At 47.2% G+C, this 22,790-nt stretch overlaps 1 protein-coding gene and 1 long non-coding RNA gene across 2 annotated transcripts in view; one reads left to right on the forward strand and one right to left on the reverse strand.

Moving 5' to 3' along the window:
- Positions 1–5,202: 5,202 nt before the first annotated feature.
- On the reverse strand, positions 5,203–9,029 carry LOC307203374. The gene is made up of 3 exons (XR_013833204.1): positions 8,700–9,029; positions 7,618–7,731; positions 5,203–6,443 (listed from the first exon to the last, which is right to left on the reverse strand). It is a non-coding gene; the product is annotated as an uncharacterized lncRNA (long non-coding RNA).
- Positions 9,030–21,794: 12,765 nt separating this feature from the next.
- Positions 21,795–22,790, forward strand: part of LFNG (LFNG O-fucosylpeptide 3-beta-N-acetylglucosaminyltransferase) — a 32,813-nt gene continuing 31,817 nt past the window's right edge. The window contains exon 1 of the mRNA XM_079953949.1: positions 21,795–22,387. Coding sequence (XP_079810075.1) covers positions 21,959–22,387 — 429 coding nt within the window. The 5' untranslated portion in view covers positions 21,795–21,958. The remainder of the gene's footprint in view (positions 22,388–22,790) is intronic.

Genomic DNA, 22,790 nt, shown 5'->3' on the forward strand with positions numbered 1-22,790 from the left:
ATGACTTGAAGGAGAAGATTCCACCAAGGATTTCTGCTTCTCGAAAGCCCTTAAAAAACGTTGAAGGTTAGCATGATTAAGGGAGAACGCAAATGTCAGCCCTCCAGTGTAATCAGGGCCCAAGTATCTGCCAGGAACTGACTAAGCCCCTCTTGAAGGCAACAGTTAAAGTGGCCCGTTGCCCACATTCCAGTGTTAATTGCTCCCTTTGCTTAACTGCGCAGGCGAAATGTGCTCCGTGGGCTGGGCTGGGTCCCAAACAAGGGCTTCCTCATGGAACTGGAGAAATGCAATCAGAGCAACGGATCCAGGCTTGGGCAAGGAAGAAGCCAGTAGATCTGAAAATGACCTGGAGGTCCATCCAGCATGGAACACATTCTTAGTCAATGATGGTGCAGACAACTAAAGGCTGCACCTATCAAATTTCCTGCATGTGTTGGGAGTTTGGGTGCAACTCAGATCGTTGAGATGGGTTTGCAGATAGAGCACGGAGCCTTCAATTTTCCAGATTATCCCTGTACCTTTATTGCTATGCTGTCTTCTCTTTATCTCTTTGGTGTTTAGACTGATATGTCTTGTTTCTGAAAAATTGGGGGAGAAATTCATATATACCGTACTTTTCCGTGTATAAGACTAGGTTTTTTTATTTAAAAATAATGCTAAAAAATGGGGGTCGTCTTATACACGGGTAGTGCATAGGGCGGATGTTTGATTGGTTGCTGCCACAGCTGTTAGCGGCCATTGTGCATGTGATTGGTTGCTGCGTGAATGGCTGGTGTTGATTGGCTGAAGCTGCAGTAATTGGGTGGTTGGTTGGCAGCTTGTGTTGGCGAGGGGACAGACAAGAGGTGGATTTTGCAACATGTGTGGGTGAGCTCAACAACTCAGGGCAATCCTCCGCAAGAAAAGATCAACAACTCTGTGCCACCTCCCTCCATTTTCTTAAATTTGAGTCCCCCAAAATAGGGGGCGTCTTATACACGGAAAAGTAGGGTAAATATCTGGACAAGAGGAGAGAGGTCATTGTGGATCTGCCTTCTGAGAACAAAGGGGCAAGCATGGAACTCTTTCCTATCAAGAATGAACTTCCTTTAGTCATGTTGTTGTTTAGCCATGTCCGACTCTTCGTGACCCCATGGACACCAGACACTCCTGTCTTCCACTGCCTCCCGCAGTTTGGTCAAACTCATGCTGGTAGCTTCAAGAACACTGTCCAACCACTTCGTCCTCCGTCCCCTTCTCCTTCGTCGTCCTCTTTCCCAACGTCAGGGTCTTTTCCAGGGAGTCTTCTCTTCTCATAAGGTGGCCAAAGTATTGGAGCCTCAGCTTCAGGATCTGTCCTTCCAGTGGGCATTCAGGGCTGATTTCCATAAGAATGGAGAGGTTTGATCTTCTTGCAGTCCATGGGACTCTCAAGAGTCTCCTCCAGCACCAGAATTCAAAAGCATCCATTCTTTGGCGATCAGCCTTCTTTATGGTCCAGCTCTCACTTCCATACATCACTACTGGGGAAACCATGGCTTTAACTATACGGACCTTTGTCAGCAAGGTGATGTCTCTGCTTTTTAAGATAGAATCATACAATTGTAGAGTTGGAAGGGACCCTGAGGGTCATCTAGTCCAACCCCTGCAATGAAGGAATCTTTTGCCCAACCTGGGGCTCGAATCCATGTTCCTGATATTAAGAGCCTCCTGCTCTACTGTCTGAGCTATCAATGGCTACTAATAAACATACGCTTTCTTGTTTTATGGGAGGGACGCAGGTGGCGCTGTGGGTTAAAGCCTCAGCGCCTAGGGCTTGCCGATCGAAAGGTCGGCGGTTCGAATCCCTGCGGCGGGGTGCGCTCCCGCTGCTCGGTCCCAGCGCCTGCCAACCTAGCAGTTCGAAAGCACCTCCGGGTGCAAGTAGATAAATAGGGACCGCTTACCAGCGGGAAGGTAAACGGCGTTTCCGTGTGCGGCTCTGGCTCGCCAGAGCAGCGATGTCACGCTGGCCACGTGACCCGGAAGTGTCTCCGGACAGCGCTGGCCCCTGGCCTCTTAAGTGAGATGGGCGCACAACCCCAGAGTCTGTCAAGACTGGCCCGTACGGGCAGGGGTACCTTTTCTTGTTTTATATTAAGCCTGAGTCTGAATACTTTTCAACCTAAGGTGCGCTCCGAGCATTTAACTGAAGTTAACTTCTGCCCTTGCATTTAAATGCTAACAGTTTATGTTTTGTGTGATCTGTACTGTAATTCAAGGCTCACCCATTCATCCAACTTTCATGCTTTGAAGTAGCCCCCTGCCCCTCCAGCTTTTTCACCTCATCAACACCTGGAAAAGCGAAAGTTATCCAAAGACTCTTCAGATTAAAACATTATTACCTCTGGGGAAGATTTTAATCATGCTGTAGTGTATATCAACCTTCTTACTATTTACAGCCTACAAAGATTTGTTTATTTCATTTCTAACATTTCGATCCCTGATAATAGCCTCCAGCCCCCAAAATTAAATAAGATGGAAAGCGTTTATATGAAACGTGCTAATTTATGTATTGGAATTATTTTAGCTGTGAAGTACAAATCGCACACCTTTTCATATTAAATATGTTCACTGAACTATATAGCATTGTATTATAATAATAACAAGTTGTAAATCAAAGGAAATGTGAAAAGTTAATTGGAGCGGAGGAGGATTTCAAAGAAGCTCGCAACATGTGTGCTGTACAATGCAAACATTCCAAGAACCATTGAAGACCATAAATGTACAGGGAACCCTTTGTTGCTGAAGGTCCGGGGTGTAAATATTTGTTTTGTTTATTTAACGCATATACATACAACCTTTCCTCTGAGGAGCTTGGAGCGGTGCACAAAGTTGTTGGGTCTGCTAATCAGACCTTTTTATTGTCCCAGGCGCTGCTAATGCCAACAAGAGCCTGTAGACAGGAGATCCAATATACTTTTGTTTATTCAATTGAATAAAGCGCACAAACATCTCCAAAGAAAGGGGAGGAAAACAGAGACAGCAAGCACAATTTCCAGCAGGGAAACAGAGACAGCAAGCACAATTTTATACAGAAGCGAATATATCTGGTTATTTTATATAAAAACAGGATCGCTAATAATTTCTGACCCCACATAGTTCTCCTCCTGCCCTGTTTATCCTCACGACAACCCTGTGAAGTAGGTTAGGCTGAGACTGAGTGACTGGCCCCCATGGTCACCCAGCTTCATGGTTGACATGTGGATTTGAACCCTGTTCTGCCAGGTCCTAGTCCAACGCTCCAACCAGTAAACAAATCAACAAATTTATAGAGAAACATACATTCACAAAACTCTCAGCAGAACTCACACTCGACTCCTTCCAAGGCACAACAACAAAAGGAAGGCTGCCCGGTCCTCAGCCACACTATTCTTTTAAAGCAATATCATTCCACTTTAAAAACTCATAGAATCATAGAATCATAGAGTTGGAAGAGACCACAAGGGCCATCGAGTCCAACCCCCTGCCAAGCAGGAAACACCATCAGAGCACTCCTGACATATGGTTGTCAAGCCTCTGCTTAAAGACCTCCAAAGAAGGAGACTCCACCACACTCCTTGGCAGCAAATTCCACTGTCAAACAGCTCTTACTGTCAGGAAGTTCTTCATAATGTTTAGGTGGAATCTTCTTTCTTGTAGTTTGGAACCATTGCTCCGTGTCTGCTTCTCTGGAGCAGCAGAAAACAACCTTTCTCCCTCCTCTATGTGACATCCTTTTATATATTTGAACATGGCTATCATATCACCCCTTAACCTCCTCTTCTCCAGGCTAAACATGCCCAGCTCCCTTAGCCGTTCCTCATAAGGCATCGTTTCCAGGCCTTTGACCATTTTGGTTGCCCTCCTCTGGACACGTTCCAGTTTGTCAGTGTCCTTCTTGAACTGTGGTGCCCAGAACTGGACACAGTACTCCAGGTGAGGTCTGACCAGAGCAGAATACAGTGGCACTATTACTTCCCTTGATCTAGATGCTATACTCCTATTGATGCAGCCCAGAATTGCATTGGCTTTTTTATTTTTATTTTTTTATAATATTTATTAAATTTTAGTTTAACAATAAAATACATAGATAATAACACAATCTTTTCCAATATCCACATTTCATATTCATCTTTGGACTTCCTCACAACCCTTGTTCCTGCTTTCTAAACTCATAAATTTTACCAGCAAATTATTAACTTGGTTTAATTCATATAATATAATTTTCCAATATTAATATCTCAAATTTTGGGATTTAACATACTCTTATTGAAACTTAATCATAAAATGTTACTTATCCAAAATTTATCTTTTCGTCTTCCAATTAAATTTAAATTTATATTCTTTATACCTAGTTTGTTGAAGCCATGTTTTTGCTAATCTTACATCTTTCTTAGCATTCATACAATTTACAATATTTTTGTAGATAGTCCTTAAATTTCTTCCAGTCTTCCTCCACCAGTTCTTCTCCCAGGTCTCGGATTCTGCCAGTCATCTCCGCCAATTCCATATAGTCTATCAGTTGCATCTGCCATTCTTCCAGTGTGGGTAATTCTTGAGTTTTCCAGCTTTTAGCGATGAGTATCCTTGCTGCTGTTGTAGCATACATAAAAAAGATTCGATCCTTCTTTTGCACGCTCTGATCAACAATGCCTAAGAGAAAGGCCTCTGGTTTCTTAAGGAAGGTATACTTAAATACCTTTTTCAGTTCATTATAAATCATTTCCCAGAAAACCTTCACTCTAGGGCAAGTCCACCAGAGGTGAAAGAATGTTCCTTCAGCTTCTTTACACTTCCAACATTTATTATCAAACACATGGTATATCTTTGCAAGCTTGACTGGAGTCATGTACCACCTATATATCATTTTCATAATGTTTTCTTTCAAGGCATTACATGCCGTAAATCTCAAACCTGTGGTCCATAACTTTTCCCAGTCAGCAAACATGATGTTTTTTTGCTTATTAAGTTTAAATCCCGCCACTCGACCAAACTCATAAATCAGTTGCAACACCCTTTTAGTACTAGGCTCTGGCTCCTGTAGGGTTAAAACTAGGTCATCTGCAAATGCTTTCAGTGCATTGGCTTTTTTAGCTGCCGCGTCACACTGTTGGCTCATGTCAAGTTTGTGGTCAACCAAGACTCATGACTTCCCCCAAAGAATCTTGGGGAGTGTAGTTGTTAGGAGCACTGAAGGGTGTTCAGGAGACCCCTAATCCCTTCCCAGAACTACAATTCCCAGAGTTCCCTGGGAAGAGGGATTAGTTGTTAAACTAAATCTGAATAGGCATATGTTTAAAGGTTAATTTGCCACCGGAATGATTTTGAAGAAAGCTTTTTTTTCCTTTTTTTTAATTGTAAAATTGGCTTGGGGAGATTTCCTGCTGACATCACAGCAGACAGCCAATCGGCACTGGGCACAGCTGGTGGAGGCTTCAGACTTGCAGAACTGTGACTTGTTGTTATTCCAAACTTGACCCTGGAGAGGTCAGACACATCTGGCTTGACTACAGCTTCTAAGTTCGCCCCCCACCCTATAAAAACATTATACATCTCCTTTCACACTGTGGCAAAATGGAGATAGGAAATCGTCAGGAGAAGGCCGACTATTCTGTCTCTTGGAAACAGAGTGGTATTTGGGCTGCCTATCAAGTGTAGCCGGCAGGCTCTGGATGCAAAAATAAAACTATGAAAGAGCCTTTATCTGCTTGCAAGACAGAAAAAGGAAATATCTTTTCTTAAGGAGAAGCAGGCCTAAGGATTAGGCATGTCTTCCCAGATGTTCTGTTCATCCCTGTGAGTGTGATACAGGATTCGGCCCCCTTTGGGAGCCCTTGGACCCATTTGCAACAGAATTAATTAATGGGCTGGGGGGAGGGGACCCTGCGGGTGGCACATTAGCAAATGCTGGCATACATCAGCCTAGAGTAAAAGGTTTATTCTGCAGAGTAAATACAGAATTTGAGTGTGTTCAAAAAAAGGCTTTAGGACAGGCTGTTCCAGTGGAAACATTATACAAAGGAGAGTCAGGAAATGGCTTTTGTTGAAAAAGACCTATATTTCCTAATGGGGGAAAAATTCACCTCATTCATTTGCTGGAACAAGGGGCGGTCCATTGAATACTCTGGCAAATGGCATCACTGCTATTGCCCTATTTTTTTTTAAAAGCCCTGAATCTGCATTCCCTCCTCCTGTACAGCACTGATACTGCGGCTCAATGGACTGGTGATTTGCCAGTATAATGCAGCTTTGTTGTTCCTAAGCAGGCAGCTTCCCCAGAAATCTGAGCTTCCTTTGAAAAGCACAACTTTCTAGTCCTTATGGATGCTCGCTGAAAGCACTGCCGTTTTCTTCTATGTTGGGGGAGCCATCGTGCCACAGATGCAAGCTGCATGTGTGGACAAGGCCACCGGTATCTCCCACTTGGCAACAACAGAAAGCTAAACAAGTTAATTAAGGCAAAGAATGAAGGACAGAGAGCGTTTCCTTCTAAGCAACGTGCTGCCTTTGGATTTTGCTGCATGTCCCAGCAGGGCTGGGAGCATGCCTTGGGATCATTTCAAGAAGGCGGTCACTGTTGGCTGAGTTCTTTGCTGTCATTCTTTGCTGGGTGAAAACACTCATTTCCAAAAGGAAACTGTTGGCAAAAGGCGCAGCTGGATTAACCCCCAATAAACACGGGCACTGGGTTCTTAAGAAACTCTGCTACAGCAGCGCAGACTGCCATGGCATTGCCCCTCCACCCAACCCCAGATGGGAAGAGGAATTTGCCTTCTACCAAATGTGGCCCCTGGGAGTCTCTTGAGGTGGCCCTCAGATCTCTCTCCAGCCCACACCCCTCACTGGCCCATGTTTTTGCTTAGAGCATGCACCACTCTGGCAAGACAGTCTGCGGGCAGGTAGGGTCTCATCCTGCGTACCAGATGGAGCTGATAGACAGCTGCCCTGGACACAGAATTAACCTGCACCTCCATGGACAGCTGTGAGTCCAGAATGACTCCTAGGCTGCACTCCTCATCCTTCAGGGGCACAGTTACCCCATTCAGGACCAGGGAGTCCCCCACACCTGCCCACCCCTGTCCCCCAAAAACAGTACTTCTGTCTTGTCAGGATTCAACCTCAATCCATTAGCTGCCATCCATCCTCCAACCGCCTCCAGGACCTTCACTGCCTTCACTGGTTCCGATTTAAAAGAGAGGTAGAGCTGGGTATCACCCGCATATTGCTGGACACCTAGCCAGCTCTACTCCCTAGTGGAAGCTCAGATGGCCTCTGAGACAAAGCCAATATTCCCACAGCATGCTGGTTAAATAAATTGTTGATTCCAAACCAGTTATCTGAGAGTGCCAAGCCTTATGTTCTCGTGAGCAAAAAATGAATGGCTGTAGCTCAGTGGCAGATCACTTGCTCTGACAGCAGAAAGGACACGAGATTCAACCATTGGCTTCTTCAGGTAGGGTTGGGGAAGTCTTCTAAAACTGTGATGTCATGAGAAAAATTATAACAGTGACTAGAGCTGTCAGCCAGCATAGAACAGGAACAGGGGAACCTCTGGCCCCTCCAGATGTTGCTGGATTATAAACAGGGGTCAGAAATCTATCTGGGAAAGGATACATCAAAATGGTGTGCTCAACACACAATTTTTTAGCTTATAGCTAAAACTGCATTCTGTTGGTTTCACTGTGACATTCCTCTGCTATCTCTCCTTTCCGCAACACTTCATGCTCCCTTTGGAAGGTTGAGTTGGGAGTGCAAATGCATTATGAAATAAAACTGTCTTATTGGACAAAACCCTTAAAGGGATGAAGCATAAGCTGAGCCTGCTTGACTAGGAGCCAAATCGCATGGGACGTTCCAGTAAGGGCACTGCTTCTGACACAGGGCAGGTGATGGCACAGTGATGGCACTGGAGGTCCCCACCATATTGCAGAAGCACACAAGAGTGTCAGAAGAAGCAGGGGAAAATTCTGGAGCCAGCACTGGCTGGCGGCAGTTGTCTCTTGATAGCACCCAGCTACGAAAGTGTTAAGGCAGAGCAAGCGAAGCCTTTGAGATACCAGGCCAGAGCATCTGACAGCCACCATCTCCCTCCTCTTCCCCCCGCTTGCCTATTTATTTTTCCACTTCTGATGTGAAAAGTCACCCTGAATGACATGCATGAGAAACCAGGCAGGGCGGGGGACCCCCACCTTACGCCACCCGCTTTCAGGCGGGCTCAAAAGCTTTCGTGGGCCGATTTGCGCCCCTCCGACCCACCTCTCCCCCGCCCCACGGCAACAATGGCGGCCGCAATGGCAGCTCTGCGAGGGGCTTGTTTGCCGTTGCCGGGGAGAGAAGAATGTGCTGGGCCAGGGGGCTGACCCACTCCTGCCACCAAAGAGAGAGAAATCTTAGCCTTGAAGGAGTCACCACTGAATTCCATTCAAGGGACAGAAAAGAAGCGAAATCCTTTTAAAGAGAGACCAAGAATGCTTCTCTCTGGCTTTTGTCTCGCTCTGCTTGGCTTTCATGCAAGGATGCTAAGGAAGCCGCCCCAATACATTAACCAGTTTAACTTGTTGGTGACCCTTTTTTTGTGCTGAGGACACAATGGGGATCCTCTCCAGCTTTTTCTTCTTCTCCTTTTTCAATAGACTGCCCCCCCCCCGTTGTTCCCTCTCCCTCCTGCCTCCCTTTCTCTGGGTCTCCTCACCAACCTTTCTCAGGCTCCTCTTTGAGGGGCCTATTCAATGCCACCACTCTGCGTTTCCGTAGAGAATTTTCCCCCTCCAGGAACCTTCCCTTCATACAAGGACGGATTGTTCCATTCACTGCTGCCCGTTGGGACATCGCCTCCCATTGACATGAAGGAAGTTTAGCGGCAGGATCGAAATTTGTAAGTTTATAAAATGACACCTGGCATGGAGAAAGCAGGTGGAGAAAGGTTTTCCTCCCTCTCTTCCAACACTAGAATTTGTTGGCATCCAATCATGCTGAATGTTGGAAGACTCAGGAAAGATAAAAGAAATGGCTTCTTTTCTTTTCTTTTCTTTTCTTTTCTTTTCTTTTCTTTTCTTTTTTCTTTCTTTCTTTCTTTCTTTCTTTCTTTCTTTCTTTCTTTCTTTCTTTCTTTCTTCCTTCCTTCCTTCCTTCCTTCCTTCCTTCCTTCCTTCCCTTACTTACTTACTCTCTCTTTTTTTCTACCTACCTTTCTTTCTCTCTTTCTTTTAAAATACAGTCGAACCTTGGAAGTCGAACGGAATCCGTTCCGGAAGTCCGTTCGACTTCCAAAATGTTCGAAAACCAAATCATGGCTTCTGATTGGCTGTAGGAAGCTCCTGCAACCAATCAGAAGCCTTGTTGAACGTCGGGTTCCAAAAGAACATTCGCAAACAATCACTTCCGGGTTTGCGGCGTTCAGGAGCCAAAACGTCCAAGTTTCTGGGCATTCGGGATCCAAGGTACAACTGTAAAGTTATATCAACACTTTTCACAACACGAAAAAGGCAAGCTAATCTACATGGAAAATAACAAAGAAAAGAAATAGGAGAATACAGGAAGGATCCTATCTCGCAAATGTTTCTTAACTTTTGTCCCATACAGAAAAGGTGTGTCCTAGCTGTTACCTGGGAGCCTCCCTCTCTTCTCCCAGCCTCTCACCCTGAGAGATCTCCCCTTCCCTATGTCTCACACAGCCTCCTTCAGACTGAGAGCCAGTGTGGTGTAGTGGTTAAGAGCTGTGGACTCGTAATCTGGTGAAGTGGGTTTGATTCCCCGCTCCTCCACATGCAGCTGCTGGGTGACCTTGGGCCAGTCACACTTCTGTGAAGTCTCTCAGCCCCACTCACCTCACAGAGTGTCTGTTGTCGGGGAGGAAGGAAAAGGAGATTGTTGGCCGCTTTGAGACTCCTTAGGGTAGTGATAAAGCGGGATATCAAATCCAAACTCTTCTTCTTCTTCTGTACATCCCCTTCATGCAGTTCTTACCTAAATACAACAAGAAAAAAATGATGAATGTTGGAAGACTCAGGACAGGTAAAAGAAACGATTTCTTCATGTAGGCCAGAGTTGGCCTGTGGAATCTGTGGAATAGGAGGCACTGAGGACCACCAACCTAGATGGCTCTCAAAGAGGATTGGACAAATTCATGGAGGTCTGTTGATGGCTCCTAGCCATCATGGCTGTGCTTTGCCTCCATGGTTGGAGGCAATATTGATTCTGAATGCCAGGTGCTGGAGACCCCAGGAGGGGAGCGGGCTTCTGTGCTCAAGTCTCGCTTGCGGGTTTCCCACAGGCATCTGGTTGGCCACTGTGAGAACAGGATGCTGGACTAGATGGGCCCTTGGCCTGATCCAGCCAGCAGGCTCTTCTAATGTTCCTCCTTGGAAAAACCCCAAAGGCCCATTAATGATGGGATTGCAAGGGAATGTTTGAGTTCTGGCTCTTCCCGAGCATCTAATGCAACACAGAAGGGTTCTTAAGAGGCCAAGCTAAGCACGATCCTTTTGATAAGGTCTGGTTCCCATGTATCTTGCTATGTAAACAGAAGTGATGTCAGTGTCGGACCTCCAGACTCTCACACTTAATTAGGCCATCAATAGCAGAAGCCTTGGTGCTGTATTCAACGGTTCAGTTCTTTGGCAGTGCCCCTGATCAGGTTTCTTTCTTGTATATGTGATTGGCAATAAGCATGTCACACTCCACAGGTCTTGATCGATGACATTTTATTGTAAAACCATATATATATGGATTGTTTGGAATCCAGTTGTGCTTCCAAGTTCACATCTGACCTCATCTCTGGTTCGCTAGCTGTTTTGTCTTTATTACCTGCTCAGCAGTTTAGAAACAACCACCACCAAATTGAATTATTTGTTGTTATACAGTGGTACCTCAGGTTGTTATACAGCGGTACCTCTGGCTATACAGTGGTAACTTGGGTTAAGTACTTAATTCGTTCCGGAGGTCCGTTCTTAACCTGAAACTGTTCTTAACCTGAAGCACCACTTTAGCTAATGGGGCCTCCCGCTGCTGCTGCGCTGCCGCCGCACGATTTCTGTTCTCATCCTGAAGCAAAGTTCTTCACCCAAGGTACTATTTCTGGGTTAGCGGAGTCTGTAACCTGAAGCGCCTGTAACCCGAGGTACCACTGTATTTTAATTCCATGCAAGCCGGTGGATGGGGTTCTCTCCTTGCCTCACACACACACAAAAAGCGACTCTGTGAGGCAGGTCAGACCAGGGGGGCCAACTTGAATAAAATATTGGAGGGCCCAGGTAAGCCCTGTCACAAATAGTCAGTCACATGATGTGGCACACATAAACCATTTGAATGGCCATGCTGAATCAATTTGGGGGAGCCCAGCCCCTTGAAATATTTTATTGGGGGAGTGAAGGGGCCCTGGTCCCTAGAAGTTAGCTCCTATGGGTCAGACTGAGAAACCGGCCTAAGGGCACCCAGTGAGCTTCATGGTGGAGGGGGAATTTCAGCCCAGCTCCCAAAGTCTCTCTCCCATATGTCTTAGTTGCTTAACAATCCATCCCTCTTCACAGGGTATTCTGGGAAATTGTAGCTCTGGGAGGGCAATAGGAAGGTCTCCTAACAACACTCAGCACCCTTAACAGACTACAACTCCCAATATGCTTTGGCGGGGGGGGGGGGACCATGACTGCTTAAAGTGGAATTGGAGAGTTTTCAATATACGGTCATACCTTGGTTGTCAAACAGAATCTGTTCCCGAAGTCCATTCAACTTCCGAAAACATTTGACAACCAAGGTGTGGCTTCTGATTGGCTGCAGGAGCTTCCTGCACTCAATCGGAAGCCGCGTTGGACGTTTGGGTTCCAAAGAGCGTTTGCAAACCAAAACACTCCCTTCCGGGTTTGTGGCATTCGGGAGCCAAAATGTTTGAGTCGCAAGGCGTTCGGGACCCAAGGTATGACTGTATGGTATAAATGTGGCCTCTAAGATACGCAGCCACAATCTGTGCATCGTTCTCCACCCCAAACGAGAAGGCAAAACTCTAGGAAGGCAGAAATAAATATATAAAAATGTCCTTCCAGATAAAACGCACACAAACATTGCACATGCATTCAAAATCCATTGTTCTCTTTTACTCTCCTTTCCTTTCCCAACCAGGCCAGCCACATCCACCTGTTCTTTTCTAATCCTGCACTGAGCCACAAACCCCTTTTGAAGCAGGACAGGTGGCAAGGAGGCAGCAGGCAGGGTGGGGCAGGTGGGGGCCATTTGCGTTCCTTTGTCTCGTGTCCTGCGTGCGGCTCCACACAGAGAGACCCATGTCTCCAGCCGCCCCGTGTGGGCAAACAAACAATCCCAACTAAAATAACAACAAAGTGAGCAGCATATTTGGGTGTTCGGATACGGAGTAGAGAACCAAGTGGCTTCATTTGCGACGTTTTTGCCTTTCGTGTGTAAGGTACAGGATGAGACTCCACTTACAATCCAGGCAGCTGGTGTGCAGGGAGGAGAAGCCTTATCCCTGCGTGGGCCACGAAATAAACATTTTTGCTACAGGGAAGGGCTGTCACCCAGTAAACAGAGTATCTCCTTTGCATGCAGAACATCCCAGGTGGAAGGCACCATGCTGGCTTTTCCTCCAATAGCGCAGAACAATAGAGTTGGAAGGGACCATGAAGGACATCTAGCCCAACCCGCTGCGATGCAGGAATGTTTTGCCCAAACCCATGACCCTGAGATTCAGAGTCTCATGCTCTACCAATGGAGCTATGCATAGTTCCCTGCTGCTTATGTATGTCAAGCGGTGGCCTGCATCATTTACGAAATGCTTTAAAATGGGATTAAGCCAGACTTTACCAATTCGGTGCCCTCCAGATGTTTGGCACTACAACTTCCATCACCCTGACCATTGTCTGTTGTGGCTGAGGCTGATGGGAGTTGTAGTTCAAACCATCACAAGGGCACCAGGTTGGTGAAAGAGGTTCAGCCTACTAACTGTTATTACCTGTGGTGGCTATATGGACCCCCCTCCCCACATTTTTAAAGGCAGTGTACCTGGAAAGTAGCCTCAAACCCTACTTGCAATTGCGCTGCCGCATCAGGTCGAACCTTGGGTACCGAAATCAGATTTCACACAGGTGCCTCTTGCTAGATTTACAAGGTTATATACAGATCCCTGGCAGGGCTCCTAATACAGGCCTGCCTCAGGTTTTCTGCTAGGCCAGGGATGGTGAATCTAAGGAGCTGTTGGCCTTCCAATGCCCATCACTCCCATGTTGGCTGGGGCTGATGGGATTTGGAGTCCAACAGCACCTGGAAGGCAACAAGTTCCCCAGCTGAAGGAAGAGAGGCAGCAGAGGAATCTGGAACCTGGGTCATTGTTCAAGGTACAGTGCACAGTTATCTCACAGTAAAGGTAAAGGGACCCCTGACCATTAGGTCCGGTCATGACTGACTCTGGGGTTGCGGCACTCATCTCGCTTTACTGGCTGAGCGAGCCGGCATACAGCTTCCGGGTCATGTGGCCAGCATGATGAAGCCACTTCTGGCAAACCAGAGCAGCGCACGGAAATGCCGTTTACCTTCCCGCTGGAGCGGTACCTATTTATCTACTTGCACTTTGACATGCTTTCGAAATGCTAGGTTGGCAGGAGCAGGGACCGAGCAACGGGAGCTTACCCCGTCGTGGGGATTCGAACCGCCGACCTTATGATCAGCAAGTCCTAGGCTCTGTGGTTTAACCCATAGTGCCACCCGCATCCCTTATCTCACAGTACCTGAATGCAAAGTGTTATCTCTGTGGCTGGTTTGGGTCCTGAATTTCGTGCTGAAGAAGATGTTCTGCAGGGAGAAGAGGCAACGGCCTTTGCTGCATGCATTCATCTGCTCTGGGTTCAGCAGACAGTCACATTTTCAGCCCAAGCCAAAAACCAGAGCCGACGCCTGGAGGGGAAGTCTGGGGAGGGGACGTGCGCCTGGAGTCCACCGTATTCTCTAGGGAGCTGCCCTCTGGTGAAACAATTAGTCAGAGATGAAAGGGGGTGTCTCCTGCCCTCCAGAAGGGCCTGCTGCTGCTGGCATGCGTGCTCTCCAGAGCCAGCGCAGTAAAAATACGGTCTGCACACCAACCGCAATCACTGTCTTTTGCCTGCAGCCAAAGGGGGAAACTTTTGGTAATTCATTTATGTGGGGCCTTGAAGACTGGAAGGCTTTGTGGAGCTGACAGCCCACAGACCGTGGACATGCCAAGCTGGACAGACAGGGCATTGTGGCTGACACTGTGTAGCAACGGCAAGGAGCAGGTTGGCAATGTGGCGAAAGCAGCAGCTGGCCTGACAGGGACCCAAACATCTGTCTGATGTTTCTCCAGTCATTTGGGAGATTTCCAGAGGGCTGTTGCCAAGGCACTGGGAGAGAGGACGTCCTTTTGGTCTGGTGTCCTTTTGAAAAGGGTCTTTGATTTGTATCTGCGTTCCTATTTCAGCATCTCTGCAGATAAGGCTCCATGCAGTGTGTTTCCTCCAGGGATTTTAAGCATTCTGAATACAGAATCCCTAAAAATTAAGATTGCACCCGTCTCTCTCTCTCTCTCTCTCTCTCTCTCTCTCTCTCTCTCTCTCTCTCTCCTTGACCCCAGCTTGCTAAAAGAACCAGCATTTTGCCACAATGAGTTTAGATTAAGTGAAAGGTTAATGGCTTTTAAAATTCCACATGGAACCACCTTGTGTTAAAATCTCTTACCAAAAAAAAAAGCACTTCTGTTTCATATGTGAAAATTCCCACACCCTTATTAACTGGACAACATTGGTTTCCAGATCTAAGCAGCCCAAACCTTCATGTGGACATGAACTTTTCGTCCAATATATTGTTGCAGGCATTGTATGAGAGAATCTAGGCTTTTGTTTAGCACATTGATTTGTTTGATACACCGTTAAGATTGAATCTGCTTGCCTAAATGAGCAGCGATGGCCTTGGACGGCTGATAGTAATTCTCATTTGCTTTGATGAGGGCTAGAAAGGAGTTTGGAATGCAGCCACCCAAGGAAACATTAAATATTGTTAGAAGCGTGCTACATATTGTTAAGGCACTTGGGATATTTTGTGGATTTTTTCCCAGAGAAATAAATAAGTCTGGGCTTTATTTCCCTAACTGGTTGGCAAGAAGCCTGCTTGGGAATAGAAACCTCAAAAGCATGCTTTTTGCTTTTGAGAAACTGATGCTGTTTCCAAAACAGCTTGTCTGCTTGACTACACTCTTCAGCTTATCGGCATGCATCCTCAGGACATGCACTCATTTATAACAATCATCATTCAGTGTGCAGAATCAGCAGTAGATAATGTAGTGTCTAGATGATACCCTGGCTGGGTCCCTTCCAGACCTCCTTAGAATCTAGTAGAAGAGGCTGCTGAACAAGTTCCTTTGTTACGATAATGGCTTTGGCTGGCCAGTTAAGTATTGTGATTTGACATATCCAAAGAACTTGCTCTGTTGCCATAGAGACAAAGGGGTGGGCCTTTTCCCACCTCACCTAACTGGATGCCACACCATCCTAGGATGGAGAACAAGAGGCCAAGAGACCTGTGTATAGGAGAGTTGGGTGTGAGTTTTGAGCAAGGCTGGAAGCTGGGGACATAGAGACATGTCTGCTCCGTGCTGAACCCAAGCTTCTAGCTTGGGGTTCCCTTGGAACCCTTATGGGGAAGCAGGATCTTTTTGGGTGTTAATGCTGTGAGCCCTTCCATCCTACACTCAGGCTGTATATATGTATAAAGAAAACCATGTATCCTAAAGACTCCACAGTCTCCATTGACCTTCATTCCAAGGAAACCAAAACTGCAGTAATCGTAGGCACTGCTGGAGTCTCTTGCTGCCTGGAGATTGGGGATGAACACAACAGTAGATTACCAAACACAAGCACACTCACCCACATGGTGCCGTGTTTGTGCTTTCCCTCAGGAGCTGTCTCTTATCCCAATGTTGCTGGACTCCAACTCCCATCAGCTGCATCTACCACAGCCAACTGTCAGGGATGATGGGAGTTGTGGTCTAAAGCACAGAGATGGCACCAGCTCAGGGAAGGGCTGCCTTATAAGAACACAACTGGTTCTGTGCTATTTCTGAGCTTGAGGCCGAACCAAAATGTGTTTGGCAGCACAGCTCATTCTCCTGCGTGAATTATCTCCGAGCCTCCCCACTTGAAATGTGCGTCCAGCTCATTCCAGGAATAGAGTCCACACTTGTGACTTGGCTCGTCATGAAATGTTCAACTCCCAGGGCTATCAACAGACAGTGTGCTTCTAGCTAGCAAACAGCCCTGCCTTGAAAGGATTTATCAAGGAATTAACCCAGTTAACAATGCAGTACTATGGATTTTTACCCAGATGTGCATCCCACTGAGTCTAATGGAGCCTACCTCATTTATTACAACATTTTGACAGAGGTAGCGTTTGGCTAAAGGTCTTCAGAACACGGCAGTTTCTTTCCGCTCAATAACAAAACACAAAGCTTTTTATGCATAGATTGAGAGATAATCTTAAAAACATTTCTCCAATCAGAAGATACACCAAGATTCTTACAGGGGGAAGTTTGGCAATCCAACATCCTTTGGGGGCTTCCTATAAAGGGTAGTCGCTTAGGCATCACTTAAGAAGAGACGAAAGGACGCAAACTTGCAGAACATTAGTGTGTGATTGTGTGCACGCATGCACACAAAATTTAGAATACTCACTGCCTTTTAAATAGAAATGCATGACATCTTGCCATAGTGGGGAACTGTGTGCCATAGAATCATAGAATCTTAGAGCTGCACCTACATGGGTGGAAATGATCAGGAAGATAAAGAAGCCTCTGACTCAGATGATGAAGTAGATGGCGTTGATGTTTAGTCGTGTCCGCCTCTTCGTGACCCCCTGGACCAGAGCACGCCGGGCACTCCTGTCTTCCACTGCCTCCCGCAGTTTGGTCAAACTCACTTTCATAGCTTCGAGAACACTGTCCAACTACCTTGTCCTCTGTCATCCTCTTCTCCTTGCGCCCTCCATCTTTCCCAACATCAAGGTCTTTTCCAGGGAGTCGTCTCTTCTCATGAGGTGGCCAAAGTCTTGGAGCCTCAGCTTCAGGATCTGTCCTTCCAGTGAGCACTCAGAGCTGATTTCCTTCAGAATGGAGAGGTTGGATCTTCTTGCAGTCCATGGGACTCTCAAGAGTCTCCTCCAGCACCAGAATTCAAAAGCATCAATTCTTCGGCGATCTTCCTTCTTTATGGTCCAGCTCTCACTTCCATACATCACTACTGGGAAAACCAGAGCTTGAACTAAACAGATCATGAGTGAGGAAGCTGTGGCCCAAGATGCTGCTGGACTCCAGCTCCCATAAGCCCCAGCCAGCACAGCTAATGAAATAACACGATACCCTCACATTTTATTTGCTTATTTGGATATCTAAACTGCTTAAAGAGTACATAATTTTATAGCTTGGAACAACAAACCTATTGAGAAAAGAAGGATACATCAAATAGAAGGCTGTCCTCTGTAAAGTAGGATACAGGGCCATCCTAGGCACACCTCTGGCCGTCTTTAGTCCGAATCAATGCTGTTCTTACATCATAGTATTTTAATGAGTTTGGCAGGGTCAGTTTGGATGATGCCATGGGGTCCCTTCCAAACTTGCTATCCTGAATCTGTGAGGGCAGGGCCTATAAGAGGAAACCTGTCAGACCAGTTCCTTTGTCTAAGTACTGACATCTGCATCTTAAAAGAGTGAGTTCTGTTGCCATAGAGACAGATCTGTGGGCATTTCCCCACCTCACCTGGCTAGATGCCACAGTCATCCTAGGATGGAGAACAATGGGGGGGGTGGAGTTGTTGTTGTGTGTGAGCTTGACTGATGCTGGAGACACAGAGGCCTTGCTCCCTGCTGGGCAGTGGTCTCCTCTGGAAACTTGAGGGAGAAGCAAGATCTACTGAGGGGATAATGCTCTGTGCCCCCCCCCCCCCCCCGGAGCCTCTTGGAACTTGGAGATTGAGGTCTGCACAACAGTATTTTAGCCAATGGCAGGTGGCAAAAAAGATAGTAAACATTTGGAAAACTAGTTACAGGTAGGTAGCCGTGTTGGTCTGCCGTAGTCGAAACAAAATAAAAAAATTCCTTCCAGTAGCACCTTAGAGACCAACTAAGTTTGTTATTGGTATGAGCTTTCATGTGCACACACACTTCTTCAGATACTGGGCATGTGGCAGGTGGAATGGGAGTAATTATGGGTCTAAAAACAGCCAGTTCATCAACATGCCATATGTCTACCACATTGCTGCAGCTTAATATATTTTTTTTTCATTCATCACAAAGTGACTGTGCTCATTATATCTATCTCCATTTCCACTGAGAAATGATCTTCGTATAACACTGGGATGCATTAAGGAAGAGACATCTGTTTGCCAGGCTGGTAAACGCAAATGTTTGGTTTACACTGTGCCTGCAGATTTCTTCTTTTTAACTTAAAATGGCACAAGTCCCTTGCAAAGTGCCCAGCAAGTCGTTTAAGTAACAGAGTCCTGGTCAGTTCAAGGAGGACTATCAGGGTCTGCCTTTGGAGAGATGATCAATATAAGGTTGGTGTCTTATGCCAACTGCAAGCAGCTCCAGTCACTAGGGTCAAGCCTGATAAAAACTGTGGTCCAAAAACATCTGGGTAGCCACATGTTCCCTTATGCAAAAGGGGCTGAGGTTCAACCACTGACATCTCCAGGCATGTCCCAAATGAAACTCTGGAGAATCAGTGTAAACAACACACAGGGATGGATTAAGACCTTTAGAGGCCCCAAGTACCTAAAATATTTTGGTGCACCCATATATATATCTATTTCAAATTGTAAACAATAAGAAACTGAAATATACTCAGAGTCGCAAAGTGATTTCATGCTCTTTATTCAGCTCATGGTGTGAGGAGGAATGAATGAATGTCCCCTCAAAGTATCTGCTTCATATACATTATTTACACAATGGGCTGCACATGATTGGCCAATTTCGGAATTCTACTGTAAGCCAATCAGGTTGTGGATTCACTTATATCTGGAGCATGATTGGGTGGTTCCTGCCAACCAATCATACTGCTGCATTGTTCTAGGACCAATCAGACTGCTGCATTCTGAATCCTATTGTTCTAGGACCAATCAGACTGCTGCAATTTGGATCCTATTGTTCTAGGACCAATCAGACTGCTGCAGTTTGGATCCTATTCAACTCAGTACATAACAGAAACCATAAAATAAAATTTTATTTTTTGAAATGAAATGAAACCTACAGTAAGATGGAAAATGTTTGGTTTTATATACTTCCACTTTATTTATATTTAATAATTTTTCTCCTACTTTCTCTAATTGCAAAGTCTTTGATTAGATTCTCAAAACTTATGTAACACATCTGCTTCTATGCTTGGTAGAGATAAGGCACCCAGCCTGCCTTGTTGCATAGTTGTTCTGTTGGGATTTTTAATAGACTTCAACTGAGAAAATGAACGCTCAGCTGAGCAACTTGTGACCATTAACGTTAAAAATCTGGCAATGGGAAATTTCTTTGGTGCCCCCGCCCTTCCCTTGATGCCCTAAGCATGTGCTTATTTTGCTTAATGGTTAATCCAACCTTTGCAACACTTAGTTAGGTGAACCAATGGGTCTGACCGCATGCAGTTCTGGTCGCCTCACTTGAAAATGGATATTGTAGAGTTGGAAAAGGACAATGAAAATGATCAAGGGGAGGGCGTGACTGCCTTTTGTGGGAGCCAGTTCCATAGTTTAACTCTGCACTATGTGACATCATACATTTGTATCTTGCTTTTCCACCCAGCTGTTCAAGGTTGTGAACATTATCCTCTTCTATCCCCGCTTTTATATTTGCAGCAGTCCTGCAAGGCAGGCTTCACTACAGTTGATGCATGTACATTTGTTGTTGTTTAGTCGTGTCCGACTCTTCGTGACCCCCTCCCTGGACCAGAGCACGCCAGGCACTTCTGTCTTCCGCTGCCTCCCGCAGTTTGGTCAAACTCATCCTGGTAGCTTCGAGAACACTGTCCCACCATCTCGTCCTCTGACGTCCCCTTCTCCTTGCACCCTCCATCTTTCCCAACATCAAGGTCTTTTCCAGGGAGTCTTCCCTTCTCATGAGGTGGCCAAAGTATTGGAGTCTCAGCTTCAGGATCTGTCCTCCCAGTGAGCACTCAGGGCTGATTTCCTTTAGAATGGATAGGTTTTATCTTCTTGCAGTCCATGGGACTCTCAAGAGTCTCCTCCAGCACCAGAATTCAAAAGCATCAATTCTTCAGTGATCAGCCTTCTTTGTGGTCCAGCTTTTACTTCCATACATCACTACTGGGAAAACCATAGCTTTAACTATACAGACCTTTGTCGGGAAGGTGATGTCTCTGCTTTTTAAGATGCATGTACAGAAGCAGCAGTTATTCTCAATAGGGTGGGATGGGGAGTGCAGGGGCCCTAATCCACATACAGCGTCTGACGCCCAGGAAATCCTGTTGGCAGCCTTGGAAAGACCTCCTTGGGTGACCTAATCACACCTTGTTTGCCTCTTATGCTGAATCCTCACTCCGCTATGAAACTCACTGGGTGACTTACACCAGTCACATCTCCCAGACGAATTTACCTCGCAGGGTCATGGAGCGGGAATAAAATGAAGGCGGAGGAAAACCATGCAGCCATCCATGGTGACCATCATCCAGCCAGAATCTGACCCTCTAGCCCCAGAGTATGGCCTACTACTCTTTCCAGAGGGATGTTTTCCAACCTGCTGAGCTTCAGAACATCTGGACTGCCTCTTCCTCACCTCCCCAGAAGGACTTTTTGGGCAAGGAAATTGAGGCATCCTTTCCCCCCAAAGCTCCTGACCCTTAACACGCAGTCACACCATTTGCAACAGCTATCCAAAAGGGCACAATAATAATACACTGCACATCTGGCTGGGTTTCCCCAGCCACTCCAGGCAGCTTACACATAGCTGTCAACTTTCAGATTTGAAAATAAGGGATCAGCAGCCTCACCTGTCCCGGGGACAGTCTATGGGATCTCTAACAATCCAGGATAGCAGTGGGAAAAGGCGCTGGAATAAGGGAATTTCCTGCAAAAAAGAGGAAGGTTGACAGCTATGGGCTTACAGTACATATAAAAGCAAAGTAAAACGTCAAACATTAACAACTTCCTGATACAGGGCTGCCTTCAGACCAAGCTAATCTTCTCTGTGTCCTTCCAATTTTAGTGTATGTGCTGCCAAAGGGAGCACATTTTACACATGCTCAGAGAACCGCTCTCCACCGAGTCCAGCACAGAGAACGGGCTTTTAGCTTGCAGGGTGTGCGTGTGTGTCTGTTTTCCCTGTTTCAAAGCAGACAAAAAAATAAATAAAAATAAAAATTCTAGTGGCTGTTTTGCGAATGGAAGGCGCGAGGAAGAATGCCTTTCCAAGACGTTTTTTAAAAGCACGATTTATCTCCAAACGTGGGCTGGTCCCTTTCCGCATAAAAGCCCACCGCGTCGTTTTGCCTTGTTGCAAGCCGAGCTTTACGACCAGGGAGACCCTCCCTCACTTTAATAGCCTCCGTCCCCCCCCCCGCCCCCCCCGCCCCGCTTTTCCAGGCTAAGCCACGTGGGAGACCCGCCGCTACCTTCCAGCCCGGGGGCCCCGCGTCCCGCAATGTTGCAACGTTCTGAGCCCGCCCCCTCCCTCGGTGGGCGCGGCCTAAGCCAGCCACTCAGAGCAAAGGGGCGGGGCCGCGGAGAGAGGAGTTTTTAAATCGCGGCTGAGTCGCTGCCTCGAAGCGATCGGCGCTGAGCTTGAGGAAGGGGAGACCCGGGGCGGGGTGGCTGGTGCTGTTTCTGCTGGAGCGAGGCAGGGGAAGTCTTGGCAGGGCTGGTGTGCCTCGCGCGCACCTGGGCAGCGCTTGTCCCCCTCCCCCCGCTCTTTGCACTTAAATCTGCAAAACCTCCTAAATCCGCGATGCTGAAAAGCTGCGGGAAGAAGCTTCTGCTATCCCTGGTGGGCTCCATGCTGACCTGCTTCCTGGTGCTGGTGGTGGACCAGCAGAAGGGGCAGGTGCTGAGCCTGGGGGGCGGCGGCGCCGGCCTCCTCCTGCAGCCCTTCGAGGGCTCCCGCGGCGACGCGGCGGGCTTGCGAGCTGCATTGCCCTCGGGGCAGAGCCACCACGACGTGCGGAGCTTCAGCGCGTACTTCTCCAAGCTGGCCCGGGGGAAGGCGGATGCGGCCCCGCCGGTGGGAGGCGGCCCGGAGGAAGGGAAGGCGGCCAGGCCGCAGCTGGAGGACATTTCGCCCCAGGATGTCTTCATCGGCGTCAAGACCACCAAGAAGTTCCACAAGTCGAGGCTGGAGCTGCTGCTGGATACGTGGATCTCGCGCAACAAGGACATGGTAAGGAGATGGGGCCGCGGGTGCGGGTCTCTTCCCACCTCCCAGTTATGGGATGGATGCTGTGCGTTTATTTTTAAATAAGATGACTGCCAACAAAACAAAACAAAAACCCGATCCCCTGTTGCTGGAAGACTTGTGGTGGTGTTGGATGAATGCACTCTGTGCATGCTCAAGGGTACACTCGGCTTCGAGCATTGCTGGCGGTGCCAAAGCTGAGCTTTGGGTCGGGAAATAGGTTGAGGGGTTGTGCTGTGGAAACTCCCTCTTTTGGGGGTGCTGTGTTCCCGGGCAGCGTATCTTCCAGGCTGAGCCTTGACCTGGAAACGAGTTTGTGGTGGTGGCAAGGAAGCCCCGGGGAACCCGCTTCCGCGCGCGCAGAGGCCCCTCGGATCGCTAGCGCCCA

Source organism: Podarcis cretensis, assembly GCF_951804945.1.
Source record: "Podarcis cretensis genome assembly, chromosome: 14".
Classification (NCBI taxonomy): Eukaryota; Metazoa; Chordata; class Lepidosauria; order Squamata; family Lacertidae; genus Podarcis; species Podarcis cretensis.